The 26,719-nt window shown below is 39.7% G+C and overlaps 1 protein-coding gene across 2 annotated transcripts in view; it reads left to right on the forward strand.

Annotated features, from left to right (window-relative positions):
* Positions 1-24,871, forward strand: part of cux2b (cut-like homeobox 2b) — a 109,020-nt gene extending 84,149 nt beyond the window's left edge. For both annotated transcript variants that reach the window (XM_061730474.1, XM_061730475.1), the window contains exons 7-22: positions 562-653; positions 1,472-1,538; positions 4,700-4,748; positions 5,408-5,512; positions 6,792-6,983; positions 7,093-7,151; positions 7,255-7,303; positions 9,869-9,968; positions 11,021-11,650; positions 14,084-14,185; positions 15,011-15,849; positions 17,092-17,257; positions 18,074-18,379; positions 19,194-19,382; positions 19,474-19,750; positions 20,952-24,871. In XM_061730474.1, coding sequence (XP_061586458.1) covers positions 562-653; positions 1,472-1,538; positions 4,700-4,748; positions 5,408-5,512; positions 6,792-6,983; positions 7,093-7,151; positions 7,255-7,303; positions 9,869-9,968; positions 11,021-11,650; positions 14,084-14,185; positions 15,011-15,849; positions 17,092-17,257; positions 18,074-18,379; positions 19,194-19,382; positions 19,474-19,750; positions 20,952-21,741 — 4,012 coding nt within the window. In that variant the 3' untranslated portion in view covers positions 21,742-24,871. The remainder of the gene's footprint in view (positions 1-561; positions 654-1,471; positions 1,539-4,699; positions 4,749-5,407; positions 5,513-6,791; positions 6,984-7,092; positions 7,152-7,254; positions 7,304-9,868; positions 9,969-11,020; positions 11,651-14,083; positions 14,186-15,010; positions 15,850-17,091; positions 17,258-18,073; positions 18,380-19,193; positions 19,383-19,473; positions 19,751-20,951) is intronic.
* Positions 24,872-26,719: the final 1,848 nt, after the last annotated feature.

The following is a 26,719-nucleotide window of genomic DNA, read 5'->3' on the forward strand; positions in this document are numbered from 1 at the left end:
TGTTAGGTTCCTTTCTCAACAAATAAAAGGACACCCTAGCATTTAATACTTTTCTAAGAGGCTAAAATTAACTCATTTGAAATCTCCAGAACCACCTCCTTATATTCACCGGATCAAGGACATTTTAATTAGACTTTCTCACAAGTACGCTTCTGACAGATTTTGGAGGGTGTGGGGAGCTTTTTTTCCAGTTTGTTGAATAAATGAATGAATTTTCCATTAATTCCTTTGTGATGTTACTTGTGTAACTCGCAGTGTATCCCGCCACAACCCCAGTACTTGTTACAGTCCAACTGTACAATGGGCTGTTGTTTTTAACTCCTTTATTTATGTTTTATTCACAATGTCTATTTATTCATGCATTTATCCTTATTGAAAAAGAATATTTAAAAAAATGCGGTAAGGATTTCCTTCCTGGTCTGGGACGTCCAGCACACATGTCGTCACCAGGTGGTAGGAGGTTGGCTCTGACACGTGTTTTCAGTTTCAATTCCTTTTTATTGTAGCTGTAAATCTGCACCCGTGATGCAGTGAAAGAACTGACGGAGTTTGTTCTCGTAGGGAGGAGGAGGAGGAGAAAGGGGAGAGCTCTGATGTTAGTTTGGCTGACAAATTATCAGAGGCCAAGGAGAAGATCAAAGTTCTACATTCGTGTAAGTGGTTTAAACACTGGCGTATTCTGGAGATGTTGCATTTAATTTCAAGTTATGTAAGAGCCGCTTGTTGTATAATTGAAGTAGGCTGCTATCTTCTGAAACAGTCCTGTCCACACTGGTCCTCTGTTTACATGTATAAAAGTTAAAATTGGCACTTTTTTACTTGGGGGAATTTGGGTTTTAATCTTGGTAGTAATGAAATATAGCTTCTATTAAATGTCTTGACTGTTCAGGTTTCCCTACATTTGTTGTCTTTGAATTAGGGATGGGTGATATTTTACCGTTCACGATAAAGAATTTGCCATCTCATGGTAAAAACGATAAATTGAGGAAATGAGAAAGAAAGAAAGAAAGAAAGAAAGAAAGAAAGAAAGAAAGAAAGAAAGAAAGAAAGAAAGAAAGAAAGAAAGAAAGAAAGAAAGAAAGAAAGAAACGACTATCGTTATTGGGATAAATGCCAGAAAGAAAGAAAGAAAGAAAGAAAGAAAGAAAGAAAGAAAGAAAGAAAGAAACGACTATCGTTATTGGGATAAATGCCAGAAAGAAAGAAAGAAAGAAAGAAAGAAAGAAAGAAAGAAAGAAAGAAAGAAAGAAAGAAAGAAAGAAAGAAAGAAAGAAAGATTCCCGTTGATAACACTTTTTGTATTGGTATTTTTTTTATCGTTATTGGGATAAATGCCAGAAATTATCGTGATACATTTTTTTGTCCATACCGCCCATCCCTACTTTGAATCAAAAATGAGCTGCTATTTTAATACATATTGCAAAATGTTATTAAATCAACATCTCACTTCCTCTGATGTCCCTGTCACCAGCTTTAAACACCGCACAGACAGAGCTGCTGGACCTGCGGTGCAAATACAACCAGGAGATGGCAAACAAGTAAGAGTCCAGCTCATATTCTGACATAACACACACACAAACACACAGAGTTTATCAGTCAAACCCGAACATGTTTCCTCCTGCAGTGATAATAGTTAAGACAATGCCATTGAGGCGCCCTCCCTCACCGGTGCCCCGTGCTTGAAGGGTCACTGCAGCCCTCACTTTGCCTGCAGGAAGTTATGTACGGTGCAAAGCTGAGGAATGCCATTGTAAAGGCAGAAAGTGAGAGCGAGTCGGCCACTAATGCGAGTCGATGAGAGAGAGGTCTGTGTTTGCTTTCACCGGCAGCCGGGCCTTGACAGCCCTTGAGAAGAATTGCTCCATTTAAAGATTGCTTCAGAAAACACTCTACCTTGTCCCGGTCTTTGAGCGCAATGTATCCACCGCACGCCTGAAATGAATCTGAGCTTGTATGAAGGATGTCGATAGACATTCAAAGTAAACACTTCTTTGTTTGGGTTGTGCTCCAGAGCACAGTCAGCCACTGCTAATGGATTTTCTCCCCGGCTTAATCCATGGTGCAATTGAACTGATGTTTCTAGAGCCACTGCCATCCATTTTGTCGGATTGGACACATTTTCAGTTTGGCCTCCCCCCTTTTACGCGGAGCGGCAGTTTGAAAGGCCATTGCGGCCGTGTGTGTGCGTGCTGTCCTGATCACGTTCCTGTTGGCAGACGGGAGTAACGGTGACCTCAGAGCTCCGGCTGCAGCCGTCCTCCCCTGACCCCGAGCCTCCGAGCGTGGAGCCTGCGTATATCACTCTCACTGACTGTTTCCTCAATGCTGATAAGAAAGACTATTTGTCTGCTTCGGCTTGAGTAGCTGAGCAGGTAATCAATACAAAACATTTTCTGTACTGCACAAGTTCATTAAACATGGCGCTGACACCTGTTAGTGTTTGCTATAGGCAGGGCGCCATCCACGGGCCTATTGGCAGGACCGGGGCCAGTCCGGACCCCACAAAACCAACACAACACTCAAAAAATAGGCTTCATTTTTAGATGCTGTCTGATGATTCTTTCCATTGAAATTCTTTTTTCCCTCTTAAGTTCATGTCAGTTGCGTTTTAATAATAATATTATTTCACACAATCATCCTCTTTGTGATTTGATGCAGTAAAGCAGACGGTTGCGAACATGAAAGAAGGCTAAGGTTTGACTCAGTATAATTAGTTTAATGCGCAATGTAAAAAAGTCTTAACATGTTCGTACAGCGTTTCTTTTTTTCTTTTGCTAAAAAGAACCAGTGTGTGTTGAAACTTCAGAAACCTATGTGCATATTTAAGTCAATCACAGCATCCTCGTTAATTCACTCTTATCTACCTTTTGAAATCAGGTCCCATGTGAGCAAAATGAAACTATTGAACTTCAAACAAACCTCATGAATAATCCTACTGAGCTCCTATTTTAAATTAGACTACTCCAATTGTTAGATGCACAGAGGCAAGTTGAATTTAACTCTCTGGAGTTCTGAGGAGACGAGTCATTAATGCATCCACTCGCTGCTCGGCCACCTCGTTGCGTGAGGCGCTGCAGCGGTCGTCCAGGACACACACACTCCGTCAGCAACGTCGTTCACACACATCTTGGCTCGTATTGAGCTGAAGATAAGATGACGTGTACACAAAACATAGAAATTACACTTTTTATCCAAAATGTAGTATTTGTTTCACAGATCAGTTGTTTTTTCTTTTCTTCTTTTGGCTCAACTTTAAGTGACTAAGTAACTCGGATTTTTTCTTTAACACAATGTCAGATTTGAAGATGGTTTAGTTTAACACATAAATTAACAATTTAAAAGAAATACATCTACATTAGTGGCTGAAATGTCCTGATGCTTCTCTTTTAGACTCTTGACTTTGCTTCAGAAGTCCTGCCTGCAGTATTTCAGCTCCAGTAAGAGCCGATGTTACCCCCAGATAGTCGTCAGTTTAATGAGATTCATTAGGCTAATAATATCGCTCTAATTAATATTGACATATCCTGCCAGGCCACACCAGAAGCAACGCACTCAAATATTTTGTTTGATCACCTTTGGCTTTGAATAGGGCATATATTTGTAGTAGCATAATATCAATAAGCATGTTTCATTCATAGTTGCTTTATTCAGTATATTTTATTACATTTCCTTTTTTCACTTTTCACAGTTTCTTAGTGGGGTTCAGGTCTGGACTCTTTGGTGGTCAGTACATGTGTAAAAGTGGCGTCTGTTACTGCCTGAATCACTCTTTCAAAAGTTGAATTACTGCCACATATATAATAATAGAAAAATCTGATCACTCATGACACTCAGGTCGTCAGCTAACCTCATTTCTTTTGAGCACATGACATCAACTGAACTGAGACCTGAGCAACTGCAGATCCATAATGGTGCCACCACAAAGTTGCGTGGTTGGAGTGAGTAACACTTCATCTGCAGCTCCTCTTACCCCGTTGCCTTCCTCACTCTGGAACCGGTCAATCTGGACTCCTCAGACCACATGGCCCTTTATCGCCGGTCCAGATTCCAGTTTTAATTGAAGCCTTTTCTTTTTTTTAGGTGGTTTCTGACTGTAGTGCAAATATTTTCTTTTTGATTCTCTTTGGTTAGATTTTACCAAACATTAAAGAGTCAAACTTTATCTGACAAGCATTAGATTTATTCTCTGCTTTACCATTTTTTTTTTTAATGTATTTATTAGATTTTCGTCAAACATCATTCACTGTTACAGACAACAAAGCAAACTTTTTCTCCCCGTTCTCCCTCCCATCCCCTTGTCCCCTAGAAAGGAAAAAAAAAAAAAGTAAATAAATAAATAAGATAAAATAAATAAATTAAAAAAAAAAAAAATAATAATAATAATAGAGCAAAAGGGGGAAAAACATTAATAGATATAGTATCGATTAAGAAACACTTAAACATAGATATCCATTAAATAAGTACCCTGGATGTGATACAGTATACAGTATACAGTATACGCATGCCCGTGTGAATACAGACATACATACAAATACATGCATACAAATATTGAGATCAGTTATGATCTGCTTTACAATTAGTGTGATTGTTTTTTTGTGTTCATTTGCTGTTTTAGTGAGAAATAAGAACATCTCCTTATCAATATTGATGTTCTGCTGCGTGGTGTGTGTGTGTGCGTGTGTGTGTGTGTGTGTTGCAGGGCAGCTGAAATTGACACCATCATGACGAACCTTGAAAAGGCGAACCAGGTGAGTTCGGTCTTGCTGTGCATTTCTCTGATTGAGGAGCTCCTTCGTTTAGGTAATCACTCCTGCAATCAAGCTTTGGCTTTAATTAGACACCCTCCGTCCTTCACCGTCCCCTCCTCCCCGTGTGTGATTAGCGAGCGTGAACTGAAGCCCCTGTCGGTGGGCACCCCATGGCAGCACGTTCCCACTCAGTGGAGAATGAGAGACAACCAAAAGCGATTGATGCTGGAGCGTTGAACGCCAGGCTTCTTCGTTATCTCATTGCCATGATTGCTTCCTATCCACATGATACTTCTTTTCTACTGCTTAACCCCCCCCACCACCTACTTTTTTCTGTCTCACACTCTTTCTCTCACTCTGCTGCACTCTGCCAGATTAATGTTCTCAAAATGAATCATTACTTAGTAGGCCGGGTGTGACCGAGAAGGTAAACAGTTTGGGGAATAAAGTGGCCCGACTAAATGGCCCCCTCAGCAGAATAAACCAGTGGTTGCACTCATCTGCTCAGGCCCCTGCTCACCATCTCTCCTGGCCCTAAACTCCTGAATGAGTGCGCCTCCGCTGGTTAATGTGTGCACTCTCACCTTGATCATCTCATTAGCCAACTGATGTGGCAGGCGTAGGAAAGCTAACTCCGTTCCACCGTTTTCTGTGCCTAGAGAGCAGAGATGGCTCAGAGGGAAGTGGAGAGGCTAAAGGAGCAGTTGGCCACCGGGCAGGGTGTCGCCACAGCGAGCAGCCATCCAGCAGAGGGCACCAGCAAGGTAGGAACCGCCGACGGCAGGCGTGAAATACTTGATACAGGCAAACAGCAGGCTCTAAAAGGGAAAGTACTGTGGTTTTCACTCTCCTGTAGTTATTAACTCCTATAACCGACAGCTGATTGTGCATTTATGATGCTTCAATGATTCTGTGTGAATGGGTCAAAATATCTGTTTATATATGGGTCAATGACGAATAAGGATTTTCAACAGGTACATTTTTTGAGTTTTTTGTCAAGATGAATTGGCGCTAGCCTTAAAAAAGGGCATGTGGTGCAACCGTGATTCATATTAAAATAAATTAATTTCCTTAACATCTTGACATCTTTTTTTTTTTTTACAAGTTTTCAGTATTATACAAAAATGGTTGTTTTTTAATGGTCGCGCCACATGATATTTCATAAAATGGACATAATCAGTCAAACTTTGTTCGTATATTAGGATGGAAATATAAATACAAATGTTTTGCAATCTTACACACTACAAGACATTTACGAAAAGTTTTCAAAACCAGAGTCCTGGTCGGACGGTCGCACCACAAGACATTTTGACGCTTAAAACAACAACAAAATCCCAAATAACTAGTATTTTTTGTAAAATTCAAGTGAGTCCATATGTGGGACAGGTCGGTCATATATATTGTATTTTTTTATCCATTCAAACCTTTTTTGAATTGAAAAAAAATCAGTTTTTCAGAAAATATAGGCGTCACGTCATTGACCCATGTCATTTATACATACATTCAGCTTCCATGTTAATGCACTACCATTAAAATATCAACAGCAAAGTAGGAGCTCTACCTATAATCAGGACCTTTTAGCTGTGCAAGTCGTGTCTGAGCATTTTTAGGTCATGCAACTTCAACTTTGTCATAAAATTGCTGAGTAATTCTTTTCCTTTACAACATCTGCAACTTGCTCCAATTTATTCATTCAGTTTAGAGTGGAAGAGGAGCCTCTCTGCTCATCAGTCATGTGATAATGAATCTTTATTTACCTCTCAAGGACCTGAAAATACTTAATCTAAATCGACCAGATAATAATTATTTTTTTTGCTCTATTTTTAAAAGAAGACCAAAGCTGAGTGGCTGGAAAGATATTCACTTCTAAATGTCAGATTGCTTTTAATTGGAATAGAACTATATCTCTGTTAACTTATAATTAGTCTCTTGCAGTAATGTAAAATTATATTGATAGTTTGAGAGCTTTTCCTTATGCTATCAATGTTACTGTATTCCTAATATTTCTCCTTCATAGTGTTTATGTCCCTGTCGCCCCGTCAGGACAAGAACAACAAGGGGGAGGTGTCGCCCTCCCAGCTGGAAGCCGTCTTGTTGGCCAAAGACCGCGAAAACCTCCGTCTCCTTGAAAATATTCAGCGGTTGCAGTTCACACTACAGGAAGTCCAGGAGACCTCAGCTAATCAGATGTTGGAGCTGGAACGTCAGCTGGCTTATAAGACGGAGGCGGTCGAGGTCAGTGGCTGAAACGATGAAAGCGCCTGCTTTGTCCTCAGTGTTCCAGATTAATAAATCACTTCTTAATAGGAAGTAAAGCATCTGCCTTTTTTCCATTTGATATCAGAGACTAGAAGCTAAACTGCAATCCCAGATGGACTATGAAGAGATTAAAACTGAACTCAGGTAATAATTGGTGCAATTGAAATGTGTTAAGAAATTAAAGTTTGAATGTTGATCTGAATATATAAATATATATAACTGACTGTCCGCTTGTTTCTGTCAACAGCATCCTAAAGGTTCTGAAGATGGCTTCAGCAAATGGCAACTCAACCCAGGTCTGTATGCGTGTAGATGTATTTATATATATATATGTATATGTGTGTGTGTGTGTGTGTGTGTGTGTGTGTGTGTGTGTGTGTGTGTGTGTGTGTGTGTGTGTGTATGTATGTATGTATGTACTGTATGTATGTATGTGTGTGTGTGTGTGTGTGTATGTATATATATATATATGTATATATATATATATATATATGTATGTATGTATGTATGTGTGTGTGTGTGTGTGTGTGTGTGTGTGTGTGTGTGTGTATGTATGTATGTATGTATATATATATATATATATATATATATATATTGTAGGGGCGGCAGTAGCTCAGGCGGTAGAGCGGGTCGTCCAATGATCGGAAGGTCGGCGGTTCGAATCCCGCTCTGTCCCAGTTTGCTGTCGTAGTGTCCTTGGGCAAGACACCTTACCCACCTTGCCTCGTGTGAATGTGTATGCATGTGTATGAATGTTGGTGGTGGTCGGAGGGGCCGTTCGGCGCGATATGGCAGCCACGCTTCTGTCAGTCTGCCCCAGGGCAGCTGTGGCTACAAATTGTAGCTTACCACCACCGGAGAGAATGTGTATGAATGAATAATGATTTCTGTAAAGCGCTCTGGGTGCCTTGAAGGGCGCTATATAAATCCAAGTCATTATTATTATTATTATATATATATATATATATATATATACAGGGCTGCACATAATTATTTTGGTCTGGTGCTCAGAGGAGCCCCTGGATATGTGACTTGGGCCTCCAAAAACACGGTGACCCGTCTCGCCGGACCGATAAAAGAGGGATGCAGGAAAACGATATTTATTCACTTATAAAGATGAATGGCTCAATATGGTCCTTTACAAAGTTAATTTATTTCAATAATTCAACTAGAATATGGTGTAAAAGTTAATTTATTTCAATAATTCAACTAGAATATGGTGTAAAAGTTAATTTATTTCAATAATTCAACTAGAATATGGTGTAAAAGTTAATTTATTTCAATAATTCAACTAGAATATGGTGTAAAAGTTAATTTATTTCAATAATTCAACTAGAATATGGTGTAAAAGTTAATCTATTTCAATAGATATGTTGAACCTTTATTTGTTATAATTTGGATGATGGAATTGTTTATTGATTTCATAAAATATTCTCTAATTTATTTTTTATTTGGGGTTTTCATAAACTTTGAGCCATTAGAGAGCAGCGTCTTGCTGGTGCAGGAAACTGCTGCACGCACTGACGGACACTGGCTGATTTATGGTTCCGCGTTGCACCAACGCAGAGCTTACGGGGTAGGATACGCGGGAGCGCGAACGCATGGTGCGCGTCGCCGCGTAACATCATGCAGCCACTTCTCGGCGAACACACGTTTTCTGTTCGATTCGGGTAGTGGTTCAGTTTGGCGTCTCTTTGTAGTTGGTGGTGGTGGAACGCCAAAATAATTACTTAATGGCGCTTGCTTCTTGGACATTTTGACGAGACGTGTCAGGGTTTGTTCAATAAAGCTGATTCTTACCTCTCTTCCTGCCCAACGAGCATGGAGGGGGAGTAACGAGCGCTGTGATTGGCCAGTACCAACTTTGAGTGGCAGTTCTGGGGAAAAGCTCTCCCAATAGATTTTTTAATATTAGTATTCTGGTCTGGCCACAACCAATAAAATGAGCCCCAGCTGTTGGTACGCAAAAGCGCTTCGCAGCACAAGATTGACAGCGCACTGTGGATTTTGACGGCGCATGCGCTCTGGCGGCCCACTTATGTGCAGCCCTGTATATATATATATATATATATATATATATATATATATATAATGTATATATGTGTGTGTGTATGTATGTACTGTATGTATGTGTGTATATATATATATATATATATATATATATATATATATATATGTGTGTCTATACATATAGTATAAATATATATATATCTATGTATATATGTGTGTGTGTGTATATATTTATATATATATATATATATATATATATATATATACACATATAGTATAAATATATATATGTGTGTGTGTATGTGTATTTATATATATTTATACTGTATGCATATGTATATAAATATATATACACATATATATGGTACATAGATATATATATTTATACTATTTATATATATATATATATATGTGTGTATGTATATATATATATATATATATATATATATATATATATATATATATATATATATACATACACACATATATATATATATATATATATATATATATATATATATATACATACACACATATATATATATATATATATATATATATATATATATATATATATATATATATATATATATATATATATATATATATATATATATATTTATATATATATGTATGTGTATGTATATACATACAGTATAAATATATATATATATATATATATATATATATAAAGGACCTCAGGTTTCTTCTTCATGCTCTGTTGGCATCAAGGAAGGAAAAACTAGTGCGGCACCTCTGAATGCTTCACTGATCCATCAGACGTTATAAGGTTAATGATATTCTTTCACTGTAAGTTACTAATCAGAAATAACGAGGGTGTGTGTTTACAGGGTTCTTCTAAGGCTGCAGAGGCTCTTTTGCTGGATAAAGAGGCCTTTCTTCCATCTCACAAGTACTTGGTGGATAAGAGCAGAATATTGCTCAACAATGGTAAAGTGAATGTGTCTCAAGCTTCACTTTCATTCAATGTTTATAATGTTTTTTTTTTTTTAATCAGTTTAGTCCACAACACTGGAGTTATACGAGGGAGTGAGTTTTGTCATCTGAAAACTCCCCGTAGTTCACTGATTGCTTTGCACTTAGCGGTGTTGCTCTGTCGATTCTGCGGTCAATTTCTTTTTTCTCCCCCGACTTAAATTTCTGTGTATACACTGCACATGCAAGATGTAGTTTGGACTTTCAAGTCAGAAAAGCAACTAGTTATTTCAGTACATATCTATCATCAGACGTGTCAAGTAACAAAGTACAAATACTTTGTTACCTTACTTAAGTAGAAATTTTGGTTATCTATACTTCACTGGAGTAATTATTTTTCAGACGACTTTTTACTTTTACTCCTTACATTTTCACGCAATTATCTGTACTTTTTACTCCTTACATTTTATAAACAGCCTCGTTACTCTATTTCATTTCGGCCTTTAAAAAAAAACTATCCAGTTAAATTGCTCCATCCGGATAGAGTGAATTTGGTTGTGGTTGTTTCAGATGTTCTTGTCCAGTTTTGTTCTTACATCCGTTCTCTCAGATTTCTGCAACTAAACTTGGATGTACATTCCAATAAAGGTTAGGATAAAAGATAACATGCCTCTGAAGTTTGACTTTTTGCTCCATTACAATACTTATAGGCAACTAGTCATCATATCTCCTGCTCTCTTTCTTCTTCTCGTTCTTTAATATATTTGCATTATACTAAGATGATTCATTTTCAATGGCTTTTGTCCTTAATGGCTTTTTTCCCCCTTACATTACTTTTACTTTTATATTTAAGTAGTTTTGAAACCAGTACTTTTATAGTTTTACTTGAGTAAAAAACTTGAGTTGATACTTCAACTTCTTCAGGAGTAATTTTAAACTCTAGTATCTATTCTTCTACCTGAGTAATGAATGTGAATACTTTTGACACCTCTGTCTATCATCAGCTTGAAAACAGCAAACACATTAAAATGTGTTATTTTTTGTGTGTTATTTTTTTTAATTGTCAGACAATGACCACTTGGAGGACACAGGTAGGGAGACGGGCAGGCCGCCTGGATCCTACTCATCCTCCTCTCAGGCGGACAGTCATGCCTCTCCCAGCCCAGGTCCCCCCACCTTGGATGGCTCTTCCTCCAGCCACGATCTCCCACGCCCGTTCTCTGCTTCACCTTGTTCCGGGGACCGACTGTCAGGCGACCACATCCTTCACAAGCAGCTCCTCTCCCCACACTTCAAAAAGGAAGGCCTCATGACTTTCCCCACCGCCCTCTACGCAGCCAAGGTCGCACTCATGTCGGGCTCTCAAGGCTCCGCGGGGGCCATCGGCGCCGACGCCGGCCTGCCCAGCGACCAGTCAGAAAGTGGCAGCTCGTCGGCGGGAGACGAGGACCAACTGGACACGGCAGAGATCGCCTTCCAGGTGAAGGAGCAGCTGCTGAAGCACAACATTGGCCAGCGGGTGTTTGGCCACTACGTGCTGGGCCTCTCCCAGGGCTCCGTCAGTGAGATCCTGGCAAGACCCAAACCCTGGAGGAAGCTGACGGTGAAAGGCAAAGAACCGTTTATTAAGATGAAGCAGTTCCTATCTGATGAACAGAACATTTTGGCGCTCAGAACCATCCAGGTCCGGCAGCGAGGTTGGTGGAAAATAACCATGACAACCACACCTAACCATATTTTTTTTTTTTTTTTTTTTTCTGTTTATTTGAAAAAGCAATTGTTTCCATAAGCAGTATTACATTCACTCCTTGGACCATTGCAATGTCTTCCTCCAAAGTTCAACCACCTGTTCCCAATTAAATGTCAATTTAATTAAGTGTCAATTAAATTGGGAACAGGTGGATCAAAAAAACAAAAAACAAAAAACAAAAAAAGTGTCTTTGATCATAATGCCTTTCCAAGATTTTAAATAAGTTTGTGTAACATGAACAACAGAACTGGGGGAGCTCTTTTCTCGTTATTATCACAGCTTTGCAAGATGAAAAAGAAATAAAGTAGGCCTACAGTGTTATAGTGGTATCAGGTAGGGCTGGGCGATTTTGGACAAAAATAAAATCCCGATTTCTTTCTCTGAAAACCCGATTTTCTATTTCGATTTTTTTGGTAAAACTACAAAAGACAATGGAATAAATTGTTTCAAATATTTTATCTTTATTTTTAAAGAAAAATAGCAAACAAATTTCCCTATTGGGAATGAAGTGCAATTGAAAGATACTGTAAATCCTTCTTGAGTTTAGTAAAGTGACAACATTTACAATTTTTCTTGACCAAACAAAGATGACTAGACGAGCTCTGTCTGTAATGCAGCCAGCTGCAAAAAAGGAAAATCGATTTTCCAATTTTCCTTTTTTTAACATCGTCTTGATTAATAAATCCGATTTAGATTTAAAATCGATTAATCGCACAGCCCTAGTATCAGGTGTAGAAGTGTCACAAAAAACACAGATTCAAATGAAGTCAGATCTTACACGCTTCATGTACTCAGTCCATATAGACCCAATCCCGTAGAACATTTCTTTTTGTAATCTGAGGGAAAATGACAACTTTTCCATAATGTAAATTTCACGGACAGTATCAATCCTTCAATAGTGGGTGGTTCTACTTTTAACCATCTTCTTACCTAACCATATTTTAGCCACTTTCCCTTTCCACTTGACCTCATTTGGTTGGGCTGGTTAACGGATGCAGTCCTGCACAGGGGCCACATCACGACATACTAGACCAGAGCCGTGCATGCTCATTCTTAACTGTTAAGAAGGTGATTTAATATTTGTTTGTACTGAAAAGAAAGAAACATTGGATTGATCTAAGGCAGGGGTCGGCAACCCAAAATGTTGAAAGAGCCATATTGGACCAAGAACACAAAAAACAAACATGTCTGGAGCCGCAAAAAATGAAGTCTTTTATAAGCCTTAGAATGAAGACAACACATGCTGCATGTTTCTATATTAGTTAGAACTGGGGGAAGATGTTTTAAAATGTCCACATTAAATGTTGAGAAAAAAGTCTAAATGTCCAGATTAATGTTGAAGTACAATCTTGAGATAAAAGTCGAAATGTCAAGAAAAAAGTCGAAATGTTTAGGAAAAAAGTCAAAATTTCGAGAAAAAGTTGAAATGTCGAGATTAAAAATGAAAGCAAAACGGAAGATATAAAGGAAAAAGAGAAGAAAAAAGAAAAAAGGTAAATAAGAAAAAAAGAAATAAAAAGAGAAAAAAAGGGAAAAAAAAGAAAAAAAGGAAAAAGAGAAGAAAAATAAAAAAGGAAAAAAAGAAGAAAAAATAAATAAAAAGGGAAAAAAAGAAAAAATGGAAAAAATAAGAAAAAAAAGGAAAAAAGAAAAAAAAAGAAAAAAATTGTCAAACATTTTTGAAAAAGCTCCAGGAGCCACTAGGACGGCGCTAAAGAGCCGCATGCGGCTCTGGAGCCGCGGGTTGCTGACCCCTGATCTAAGGGAATTAATAGCGTGGCTTTTGTAGCCAACGTTTTATTAAGTTCATTCCTCTGTGTCAAAAGTGTCATTACTCCATTACGACGACACTCTTACACAAGTTAAAATGTTCCTGCGTTAGCGGGGACAGAACCTGCTGGCGCAACAACAAGATGCTTTGGATGTCGTGTTTACATATATGCTAGCACATGTCGACAGCCGTACTGAATAAGACGCTGTTAGGAAAGGCTCTTTTCAGAGTGTTCAGAGGATTTTGGGTCCATTAATCTTCAACAAGTTTCTCGAGCAGCAGTAATTGTGCTGTCTTGGTGGCTTAGCTTCTGGACCTGTGTAGGTTTAAATCTTCTAATCCACTTGGACCACATCCTTGACTTCTTCATGGCTTCCTCCGCTGTGTTTATAGCGCTACTTTAAAACTTTGTTTTCTCCCCAGATCCAGAGCTTTTTGAAAGTTGAGCTTTCCGTATACTGCAACCTCAGACAGCACACACTCAAAGGCAGCGATTGATCTACTAGTCAAAAGCAAAGCTTTGGAACTGCTCTCTGATCAACCATCGCACCCCCCCTTCCCCCCCCTCCCTCTCTTTCTCCTCTCTTTTTCTGTTACCCTGTGTGGCAGGGAGCATCACTCCGCGCATCCGAACTCCTGAAACTGGGTCAGACGACGCCATTAGGAACATCCTAGAGCAGGCCAAGAAGGAGATCCAGTCCCAGAGGGGGGGTGAGGATGAAGCTGCGAGTCATACGTTGTAGTTGAAAGCAATATTGATTTTTATTTTTAATTTAGAAATTATTTTTAGCATGCATTTTGATGGCAAAGACATCTAAGCTGAAAAAGGTTGACTGGAGGGTGCAACAGTGTGTCAGCGTGTGGCTCTTTCGTGTTTTTTTTCAGGTGGTTTTCACTCTCCTGTAGTTATTAACTCCTATAACCGACAGCTGATTGTGCATTTATGATGCTTCAATGATTCTGTGTGAATGGGTCAAAATATCTGTTTGTATATGGGTCAATGACGAATAAGGATTTTCAACAGGTACATTTTTTGAGTTTTTTGTCAAGATGAATTGGCACTAGCCTTAAAAAAGGTCATGTGTTTTCAGTATTATACAAAATTATACAAAAATGGTTGTTTTTTAATGGTCGCGCCACATGATATTTCATAAAATGGACATAATCAGTCAAACTTTGTTCGTATATTGGGATGGAAATATAAATACAAATGTTTTGCAATCTTACACACTACAAGACATTTCAGAAAGTTTTCAAAACCAGAGTCCTGGTCGGACGGTCGCACCACAAGACATTTTGACGCTTAAAACAACAACAAAATCCCAAATAACTAGTATTTTTTGTAAAATTCAAGTGAGTCCATATGTGGGAAAGGTTGTTATATATATTGTATTTTTTTATCCATTTAAACCTTTTTTGAATTTAAAAAAATCTGTTTTTCAGAAAATATAGGCGTCACGTCATTGACCCATATAATGTACAACATTCAGCTTCCATGTTAATGCACTACCATTAAAATATCGACGTTTTTTTCAGGTGACGGCAAGTCGTCTCTGAACAGCTCGTCTGGCAGGAGCAGTAACGGAGCAAACAGCGGCTCCGATGAAACCATCAAGAACATCCTGGAACAGGCGAGGAGGGAGATGGAGGCTCAGCAGCACGCCCTGATGGAGATGGAGGTTTGTGGAAGGGCCTCCACCGCCAGCTCAGGAGTTCAGGTAGAACGTCTGGGGCCCCCTGAACGCTCAAGGCCCCTCCCTGTACCCATCTCCATCAAACAGGAGGAAGGAGGTTGTGTTACCGTTTGCATGGCAAACTCTATCAGCAGCCCCCAGACGCCCCTGAGTGTCCTCTCCCCTGCTGCTTTTGTTCAGAACATCATCCGCAAAGTCAAATCAGAAATTGGTGAAGCGGGCACCTACTTCGATCAGCACTGGTCTCAGGAACGAGGATCTATGGCACTTAGCAGCGGAGGTAGCTCCCGGCCCTTCAATTCAGTCTCTCCTTCCCTGTCTTCATCGTCCTCTGGGCCGTCCACCTTGCCCCGCTCCTGGCCCCGTCTGGAGAACGGCGAGGGCCTCCCCAACAGCGAGGAGGCTTCGGGCGCGGAAGATGAGCTGGGCCTGAGCCGGCCGGTGGAGGTGAAGGTGGAGTCGGACACCTCGGTGAGCGGCGAGTCCCCCGGACCGGGCCCGGGGCGCCTTTCCTACTACCCGGCGTATATTCCCCGCGCACTGAAGCCCACGGTGCCCCCGCTGACCCCCGAGCAGTATGAGATGTACATGTACAGGGAGGTGGACACCATTGAGCTGACGAGGCAGGTGAAGGAGAAGCTGGCGAAGAACGGCATCTGTCAGAGGATCTTTGGTGAAAAGGTCAGCAGCTGCTTTTAACTCCTGCAAATACCCCCCCAAAAAACGTTGTCCTTACAGGCACAGATAAAAAAAGAGAATATGTGCATGTTCTATGTTATGAATTGTCTTAGATTAAAGATTAATGTTTTAATGTATATAAACTTCAATGCCGCACAAACATTGATAAATTACATTTGTCAGGATTCTCTATTTGGCTTGAAGTATATGTCTAAGGTAACATCTTTAAACGTGAAATATATCTGAATAATCTTAAAACAACAAAGCATTAACTGAGCATCCTTTAAAACAAAGAACAAGTCCCAACTATTTAGCAGCAGGATTTTCAGCCAAAAGGTTCTTATAGTTCATACAAAACTATCTAAAAACCTCATAGGTGCTTTTTCTGAGACAGCCGTGGATAAAAATGTAATAGTCTTATTTTGTATCCAAGCATTCACATATATTTCTTATTGTATAGGCCATTATTAACACTGCTTTTAACTTAGAGGCTTAGAGGCTTATTTTAATGAGTTAACTTTTTTTTTCGAGAGAGAGATGAAAGTTAGGGATGCTGGCCACGTGTTTTACCACATCACACTAATGTTGGTTCTCGTAGCTCTCACCTGTGGTGTTTTTAAATGGTTTTTGACTCTGCTGTGTTGGAGCTTTCTGGAAAATTATGTTCATAAGAAGTATTTGTTGATTAGTTTACTCAGATCAAGCATTTTTACTTGATCTGTTAAACGTAAAGCGTGTTTAAATGAGTAAAAAGGGAAAGTATATCCATGCATAAGGATTTATTTTGTCCTCGACAAGCCATATGTTTTTCTTAAAAAAACAAGCAAAAAAAAAAAACAAGGAAATTATGTAAGACAACAAATTCTAAGCATTCTCACTTTTACTTTTCCAACTTTTACTTTGAGAGAGTTGATTGTAAAGACTATGAAAACACAATTAAGTGCAACTTTTGGAAGAATTTTCATGAAATTAGCTTTATTCAACTGTAATTTGAATCCTTAATCTTAACCGTTTTCACCATTCGTGGTGTACTGTCTCCCCCTTGTGGTTGTTTTGTGAAAGTGCATCAACCGATTCCAATTCAATTCCAAAATACTTTCTTTACCCCCAAAGAGAAATTAAGGACTATGTGAAACAATTCAATAATGACTTTTGACACTTACTGTTTATATTTGGTGTCAGCGGTGGTTCAAACGGTGTGTGAAGTTACATTACAATATATATTGTCCTGACTGTATGTTACAGGTGCTGGGGCTTTCTCAGGGCAGTGTCAGTGACATGCTGTCACGACCCAAACCCTGGAGCAAGCTGACTCAGAAAGGCAGAGAGCCCTTCATCCGCATGCAGCTGTGGTTACTGGACCAGCTTGGCCAGAGCCTCAACCCGCCCCTGAACCAGGGCCACACTCAGGGTGAGGCTGCATGTTCACACAGCACACTCACTTCTGCAGAGATTGTCTCGCATCACCACCAGAACCACTTGAAATGCTGTTTTAACCAAAACTCGTAAAAACAATGAATTTAAAAAAAAATGCTCGGCTGATGAGGATGTCATAAATATCATACTATTATACTACTACTATCATACTAGACATGCCACGAGAGGTCATTTCACCCTGCCCAAACCTAAAACCGATACACTAAAAAGAACAGTAATGTACAGGGCAGTTACTTACTGGAGTATACTTCCAGAAAATCTTATTTCAACTAGTGGCAGAGTTGAAGCTTCAAGAGGACACTAAGAAAGGAAGTTCAAAAGAAACTGTTTGTTTTAGATTGTGTCTAATGGTTTTAGCTTATTGATTTAATTAAGTTAGGTGTTATATAAATAAACATATTTTCTTGTTCTGCATTTAATTTCAATTTTTAGTATTTTATTTTGCTGAAGTTTTGTGACGTCGTTTTTTTCATTTAGGAAAATTCATTTTCTTTTTTTAATTGTTTTCTGCTTATTATTATCTGTATTTCGTATTTGTTTTTGTTTTTTTGTCTTGTTTTTCTTTTTAGTTGTTGTTCTTTGTACTTGTTATCTACTTTGTTTTATTCTGTTTAACTAACATTTGTACTGTATTGTACTGCAAACATTTTATAGAAATGTATATTTGTACTGTTGGACCCCAGGAAGAATAGTTGCTGCTGAGGCAGCAACTGATGGGGATCTAAAATAAATAAATAAATAAATAAATAAATAAATAAAATATAAACATGTAAAAAATTGTTATTTCCAGATAAAAGCCCTGTGACAGCACAGTCCTCGCCATCGCCACCTCCCAGCCCGGCAGAAAGCCACCCAAGTCCGCTAGTAGAGCCTGTTGGTCTGTCCCTGGAGAGCAGTAAGGAGAACCAGCAGCCTGAGAGCCTTGGCTTGGGGCTGCCGGCCCACTCTGAAGGAGGGAAATCCACTCCCATCCTCACAGCCCTGCATCAGCCCACAAACCCCCTGGGCATCCAGGAGTTGGTGGCCATGTCCCCGGAGCTCGACACCTATGCCATCACCAAGAAGGTCAAGGAGGTGCTAACAGACAACAACCTAGGTGGGTCTGACTGCACAGCATAAGCTGCACTGACGCTTACCAGGAGATGCATTCACCAGCAGAGGTGTCAAGTAACGAAGTACAAATACTTCGTTACCTTACTTAAGTAGAAATTTTGGTTATCTATACTTCACTGGAGTAATTATTTTTCAGATGACTTTTTACTTTTACTCCTTACATTTTCACGCAATTATCTGTACTTTTTACTCCTTACATTTTAAAAACAGCCTCGTTACTCTATTTCATTTCGGCCTTTAAAAAAAAACTATCCAGTTAAATTGCTCCATCCGGATAGAGTGAATTTGGTTGTGGTTGTTTCAGATGTTCTTGTCCAGTTTTGTTCTTACATCCGTTGCCCTCAGATTCCTGCAACTAAACTTGGATGTACATTCCAATAAAGGTTAGGATAAATGATAACATGCCTCTGAAGTTTGACTTTTTGCACCATTACAATACTTATAGGCAGCTAGTCATCATATCTCCTGCTCTCTGAAACACATGTTAATGCTCAATAGTACACATACATGGTTCTTTAATATATTTGCATTATACTAAAATGCATTCATTTTCAATGGCTTTTGTCCTTAATGGCTTTTTTCCCCCTTACATTACTTTTACTTTTATACTTTAACTAGTTTTAAAACCAGTACTTTTATACTTTTACTCGAGTAAAAAACTTGAGATGATACTTCAACTTCTACAGGAGTATTTTTAAACTCTAGTATCTATACTTCTACCTGAGTAATGAATGTGAATACTTTTGACACCTCTGTTCACCAGTGACGTATATGCTCTGTACATATGTTTGCCACAGGCCAGCGTCTCTTTGGTGAAACCATCTTGGGTCTGACTCAAGGTTCAGTGTCCGACCTGCTCTCCAGGCCCAAACCGTGGCACAAACTCAGTCTCAAGGGCAGGGAGCCGTTTGTCCGGATGCAGCTTTGGCTCAACGATCCTCACAACGTAGACAAGCTGAGGGCCATGAAGAAGATGGAGAAGAAAGGTGGAGACCAAGAGTGCATGCTGTTGTTTCCTCAAGCATTAGACTTCATAGACTTAACGTCTGATTTGATATCACTGTCTGCCTCTTCCAGCTTACCTGAAGAGGCGTTACGGGCTGCTGAGCACCAACTCTGACAGCGACTCGCCCAGCACTCGCTCTGAGTGTGTGAGTCCAGCCTTGACCTCGCTGGACTTTTGCCCCTTCAGCCAGGTGAAAAAGCCTCGGGTGGTTCTGGGGGCTGAGGAGAAGGAAGCCCTGAGGAAGGCCTACCTGCTGGAGCCCTACCCCTCCCAGAACACCATCGAGATGCTGGCCTCGCAGCTCAACCTCAAAACCAACACTGTTATCAACTGGTTCCACAACTACAGGCTAGTCCACTGTCTTTACTGGCAAATATTAATGTGTGCTTTTTCTGTTTTTGTTATTTATACACTTTTACTTTAAGCTGCAAACATAACTCAAATGTAAACTCAAATATGCATACCTGCCAACATTGGGCTGTGAAAAAGAGGGAGATTTTCTGAGGTAGTGGTTGGAATGCTCCACTCACAACATCCCCGCCCTGATATAAACAAGACGACTTTTAATGAGCTTTAAATCCATAGCTACAATGAAATGTGCTAAAATGTACCTCCCAAAATGACTCTACAGCCTTCTTGGAGCCAAATAAGTTTAGTATTAATAACAATAAAATATAATATTTGTAGAATTTTCCAGGTTCTCTTTGTCCCCCAAGGGCAGGTTGTAATTGTGGGTGGCAGACTTTGCAGCTTCAATCACTTTTTTGGAGTGTACATACTTGTGGTAACATATTTGAACCATTTTCCAGACTAACTGACCAAAATAACTGAAAAAATCTGAAAAATTGTTCAAATATGCTATTTTGTAACTTGAAAATTTTTAAATATGTTTATGTAATGCTTTGCTGATGAGAGGATATGTTTCTCTATTTTTCTTATTTTTGTGAGGGGGGATATATATTGTTTTTCGGCACTACCTTGTTCTCTATAGCTGATATAACATGAATTACTCCTATGTGGGATCAATAAAGTTCTTATTTTTGCCATCTGAGAAAATTAAATATATTATATTTGGTGCCTAACTGTTTCCCAAGTATATTAGTGCGTATGTGAATGAATAAATGAGACGTAAAATGTAAATTTCTTTGTAGAAAGGCGCTTTATGAAAATAAGTCAATTTACTTGTATTAGTTTACAGCGCAGTCTTGCCACATCCAATATGGCGGCGACGTTGACGTATCACAGCAGCTCCATGGGGCGGATACGTAGCTTGGACGTAGGCAGTGACGTATGGCAAGCAAGGCCCGTAGGGCGGGTGCTTTTTGGGTTGGGTTGCCAGGTTGTCAGGAACCACGACACATGAAACACCATTGACTCATTTCACTTTAAAATCGGGAGATAAGCGGGAGAAATTACAAATCGGGAGCAGGGCGGGAGAAATGGTTGAAAATCGGGAGACTCCCGCATAAATCGGGAGTGTTGGCAGGTATGCAAATATGTTGTATAACTGTTCCTTTAAGAGACTACTTAACAGCGTGTTTGTGTGCAGGTCCAGGATGCGACGAGAGGTCCTGATGGGGGGTCTGCCTGACAACGACACTGATGCTGAGCACCACAGCTACTCCCCCCCAGTCACGCGGAGCCCGCCCTCTGACGGAGAGGACAGGAGGCAGCAGAAGCCCTCCAACCTTCCTCGCAACGGCAGCACAGCATCGCCTCACGTCAAACAGGAAGCCACAGAGAGAGAAGAGGATGGGGAGGAGGGAAGGGAAGGCTCTACGAAACAGTCAGGAGGACAAGGTTTTCCTTCACCGGGGGCTTTCGCCCCACTGAAAAGCGAGCACGAGGACTCTGACGCCGGCTGCTACGAGCCCAACTTGCCTGGCCAGAGTCTGAAGCAGGAAGAAGGCCTGACCAGCCAGGTTCAGGTGCTCTACCTGGGCACAGATGCTCCTCAGAGATCCAGCCAGTCCAGGCACGAAGGGGAGGAATCTGGAAAGTCACCTGTCGATCCGGTCAGCTTCAAGGCTTCGTCGGAGCCGTGTCGCAGCAGCCTCGAGGTTTCCCTCAACTCCCCCTCTGCCGCGTCCTCACCCGGCCTCATGATGTCAGTGTCTCCAGTTCCCTCCTCCTCTGCTCCCATATCACCCTCGTTGCCTAACCCTCCAACAACTAGCACCAGTCACAGCCTGGACGCTAACCCGCTCCCTCCCTTCCAAAGCCCCAAACTCAACAGAAGCACTCAGAGACGCAACGAGAAAATGGCCAACCTGAATAACATCATTCACAGGCTAGAGAGAGCAGCCAATCGAGAAGAAACTCTGGAATGGGAGTTTTAAAGTCCATTTTCCCCCGTGGCTTCTTCTCCAGATGCCCCTCGTGGCACACGCCAGGCTCAGATAGAAGCTTCCTGCAGACTTGAAAGGAGCCCGGCTCCTGAAGGCCTCTCCACTCATTCTGATAACCCACAGGAAGTGGGAACGCAGAGTTAGACATTACACTAAAGTCCCTACAAGAACTTAAGAGTTGAAAAAAAGAATTTATAAAGGAGTATTTGTTTTTGTTCTTTTTCTCTTTTTTTGATAATGCATACTACTTTGAAATGTATGTGACAGCACTAGCTGTCGTTTTACCTATCGGACTTGACATGAAGACTTTTGCAGCTATGGTGTCATAAAATGTACACTGAAGTTCTGTAGATTGCCACTGGGTGAGATTAAAAAAAGACCCCTGTCTTAAGCCATTAAAAGCACTATAACTATTTGAAAAGAGACGTTGACCAAGTTTGCTACTTTTTGAATAGCAATTTTTCAAATTTTGTCTGAGAATGGACAGTTTAAGTCAAGTAACATGAAATCCTAAAACTGACTGAGGGATAGTCCTTTAAGACTCTAAATATTTAACATCTTGTATGTACTTAGTTTCTTGGTGATATGTTTTGAAACATTTGTAACTCACACTTATAAAATGTGGTTGTACATGTTGTAGAACTGTCTGCAATAGCCTTCTCTAAATCTGATGTAGCATGGTACTCACCTGACCCTGTTATCCTCTGTAGTTAGTCACCTGTGATTATGGTTGAGCAAAAACAAAAGAAAAAAGTTGAAAACCCTGCAAAAACAAGAAAAAAAGTCATGTTAAACCTTATACTAGAATACTTTTAGGTGTTTTATTTTTTATTTCGTTTTTTTTTTTACTATTATTATTTGGATAAACCTTGAGGTTTACAATTTAAAACCCATGTGCTTTTGGTGGTAAGTGAAACATTCGCTTCACCTGAGCACAGTTTACATGATTTCTTTCAGACTTTTACCTCTCTGACCCTCTAAGGTACTGGTTCTCAGACTGTAATGAGCCAAGACACAGGACGCTTGGTTTACCTCAGATTTTGTTGATACACATCATGCTACGACATGCATTTCATTTTTATACATACGCATGACCCACAGTTATCTGAATCAGCCGAGAAGAAGTACGTTGCATCATGCCTCAAGTGAGAAATCATTCCTCCGAGATCCAACGCGATGAGCAGAATCTCTCCTTTTATGAAGAAAATGTCGCTGTTTGCAGAGATAGGTAGGTACTTATTCCTTTGTGTGTGTAAGGATCTTTCTCACGGGTAGTTTATGATCGAGTGGACATTATTAAAATAGGAGTTGTTGCCGAGACACCGCAGCATCCAAGCACTAGACTGAGGTCCGCTGAGGAGCTGTGCATTGATCTACTGAGGGGCTCAAGGGTAATGTATTTGAAAGCGTGATGCATACAGTATGACCTCTCATCAACATGAACACGTTCAATCTGTAAGTACACTATATTCAAGAACTCCACCTCATATTCTCTTTCACCACTTGTGTATCGTGTCCGTAGATGTTTCTTTGTCATGCTTGCGAGATGTTCTATTGTATTTTGCCTCTGTTTTATACTCAGAACAGTTAACCAGATATCCAATACCTCGTGTATGAAGTACTTGCAGCACTTAGATTTTGATAATTGTGAGGACTCAAGAAAATTTCAAATATCAACATTATCCTAACTTGGTGTCCACAGGTCTTTGCCTTTACTGTATTGTTGAAGTTGGTTGTAAACACTTGCACATGTCTACATAGTTCAGAGGACTTGGATTGTATTATGTAGAGATATATATTACACAATTATGAAAAAAAAAGTCTTACATTCTTGGGACAAAAAACGTGCTGATTATATTGAAATAGAGTGTACAGATTTAATAAACCAAACCCATTCAAGCCAGTTCTGGTCTGGCAAGCTTGCCCACATTTTAGACCTTCTCTCAGGGTAGTCTTGCTTTTTAAAGCTTTATTGAAACCGTCGTTCTCATTGGTGATGGTGATTATTATAAATGTGTAGAGAATGACTCTGGTTACACTGCATATTAAATGATCATGTGAGGTTTGATTATGGGAATTTCAACTTTCACACATAATGGTGGTTGGTTGGAGAATTATTGCAGTTTTGTAATTCATTACACAAATGTGTCAAAGTACAGTGCAGAATGAAATTCCCCCGGAAAGAGGTTGATGGGTTGCTTTCCTGAGATCAGTAGACTTGCTCTTTAAAACAATGTTTTTTTTGTTTTCTCTTTAAGCCACAGAAGACTTTCCGCTGGTTTTCTTACCACAATATTTTGTGCATAATATACTGTATAATTAGAAGTGGCATTTTCTTATGTGAAAACTTCATCGTCTTTCATTGTAACAAGGACACATGACTGAAAAAGAAATGTATTTACCTTGACCAATATCCTCTCATGTAAAGCTCATTTCATTGTTTTGCATGCAATCCATTCTGGACACATGACAAGGGATAGACTGTTTTTGTATTACTGTTCTTGCACAAGGACGTTGAATCAGCACTTAAGGTCGTCATGCAGTGGTGATGTCCATGCATGGTGCAGCTGATAAATATGGCTCTAACAAAGTCATCATGATTCCAGTCAAACCGGAACCCTAGAATGACCTTGTAATCATTACCTCCAGGTTAATATTTAAATCAAGATTATTTTGTGCCATATCGTATGCCTGATGCATTTTCCTCACAGAGAAATATCTTGTAGTAAAGTGTGCTCTGAGAGGTGGTGAGGCGTTTGTAACCCAGTTGCGAAAAAGCTAAGCTTTTTTTTTTCCTCTATTTTTTTTTTTGTCTTACAAGAGCTCTACACATTAGATTGTTTGTTTTTATTTTACAAATGACATTAGTCACTAAACAAAGAAGTGGCTTGTCAGTAAAATTTGAAAGATTGCATTCAGACCTGGGAATATAAAAACAATGTACAACTCTGGCACTGGGGACTGTCATGATGAAAATTTGTCATTTGAAAGTCAGCTGTGAGCCAATGAAGTGTCCTGCAGTCTCAAAGAACTTTGTAATGCCTCACTTGTCGGGCTTTTAAATGTTATAGACTGAATGAAAGTATGCCAAGCGTCATGGAAATAAAATTGCATATGTAAGCCATCAGTCAATACATAATTGTTTAAGATGTTTTTGTGTTGTGTTTTTTTATTGGTGAGGATGTAATTTTCTTGTAGTTTTTGACATTTACACACTTTGCATAATTCAATCTCACCAAAGAATTCATACTAGTATATAAAACCTTGCTGTATTTCAGCAGTGATAAGAAAATAGGTAAAATAATAAAAAGCACAAGTTGTTAAAAAGTAAGGGTAGTAGAGTCCAGCAGGTAAGTATTTATTTTAAGAGTACGCTTCAGTAAACAGTGATGTTTTTAGGCCTGATTTAAAGGATCTACAGTTGGAGCAGACCTCAGGTCTGCAGGAAGTTTGTTCCACCGGTGAGGAGCCTCACCTTGCTTGGTTCTGGTTCTTGGGAACCACAACAAACCAGATCCAGATGAAGCTCAGGGGTCTGGGAGCTTCATAGGGAACTAACAGATCCAGCATGTATTTTGGTCCAAGACCATTCAGTGCTTTGTAGACCAGCAGGAAGATTTTAAACTCTATCCTTTGACTCACTGGAAGTCAGTGTAGCGATTTCATGACCGGTGTAATATGGTCCAGTTTCCTGGTGTTTTTTAATAAGAGCCATTTGTCTACTACTGTTTGTAACTATTTAAATCTGGGTTCAGTGAGCCAAAAAACAACGAAAACAAATTCCCTGTCCGGCATGTTCATACTTGCCTAATAAAGCTTATTCTATTATATTGTAGACTATAAAACCTCTGTATTTCAGCAGTGTGCATGTATGCTATTGTAGATGCTGTACCCTTAAGTATCTGAAAAAGTATAGGTAATTGTTAAAGTGATTGCTTCATCAGCAGACTTTTGATGATGCAAAAACCAAAAAAGTTTAATTGTCACTGCTTCAGTATAACCCATACCTGTCCCCCGTTTTGTCCAGGAAACTACCGTATTTTACCCCTCTTTCTGCCATACCTTCCTCCCATATTAGTATTTCCCCGTAAATTTTCCGTTTTATAATAATCAATTTTAATCCCCAAATTGAATTGTCACTGGTCTCGCGAGAACTGCCACCTGCTGTAGCCTGGGTGGCAGTTCTCGCGAGGTTAGTGGCGACAACGGGAGCAAACCGGAGCAAACTCGGAAAAACAAATCAGAGATGGATGGATGTAACGAGAGAGAAGATATTTCTGCCCCAAAAAGCGAATACTTCGTGTAAATATCTCTAAAAATGGAAAACCGAATTTACTTTCCTAAAGAGGAGCAGGATGGGGCTCACTTACCCGTTCTGAAAGATGTGTAACTAAGATTTTAGTCCCTCAGCAGCACCAGAGAGCCACATGTGTGAAAATTATTACAAATTAAAAGAAAATGTTTCAGTTGAAGACAACACAATGTGTATATAAACTTAAAATATTTAAAATAGGTGTGCTTTAATTCCCCTTTGTGTTTTCATTGAGACTCTATTATAGGAATTACAGGAATGTCCACAGCATTTCAGTGTCAAAGGTCACTATCAGGTTCTGAGCTCATAGTTGCAGCTTGCCCCGTGTGAATGTGTATGAATGTGTATGAATGTTGGTGGTGGTCGGAGGGGCCGTTTGGCGCGGAATGGCAGGCACGCTTCTGTCAGTCTGCCCCAGGGCAGCTGTGGCTACAAATTGTAGCTTACCACCACCAGTGAGAATGTGTATGAATGAATAATGATCTAAGTGTAGCACTTTGAGATTCATTGAATGGAAAGTGCGTTACAAGTTAAACCATTATTGGCCGGGTTTCCCAGATCAGTTAAGTAGTTCTTAACAGCGAAAGACTTCTTTCAAACCTTCTTAAGGAGCCTGTGAAAGAAAATCGCGTTTCCCAGAGTCGCTCTTAGCTTAAG

Source organism: Cololabis saira, chromosome 9 (genome assembly GCF_033807715.1).
Source record: "Cololabis saira isolate AMF1-May2022 chromosome 9, fColSai1.1, whole genome shotgun sequence".
NCBI lineage: Eukaryota > Metazoa > Chordata > Actinopteri > Beloniformes > Belonidae > Cololabis > Cololabis saira.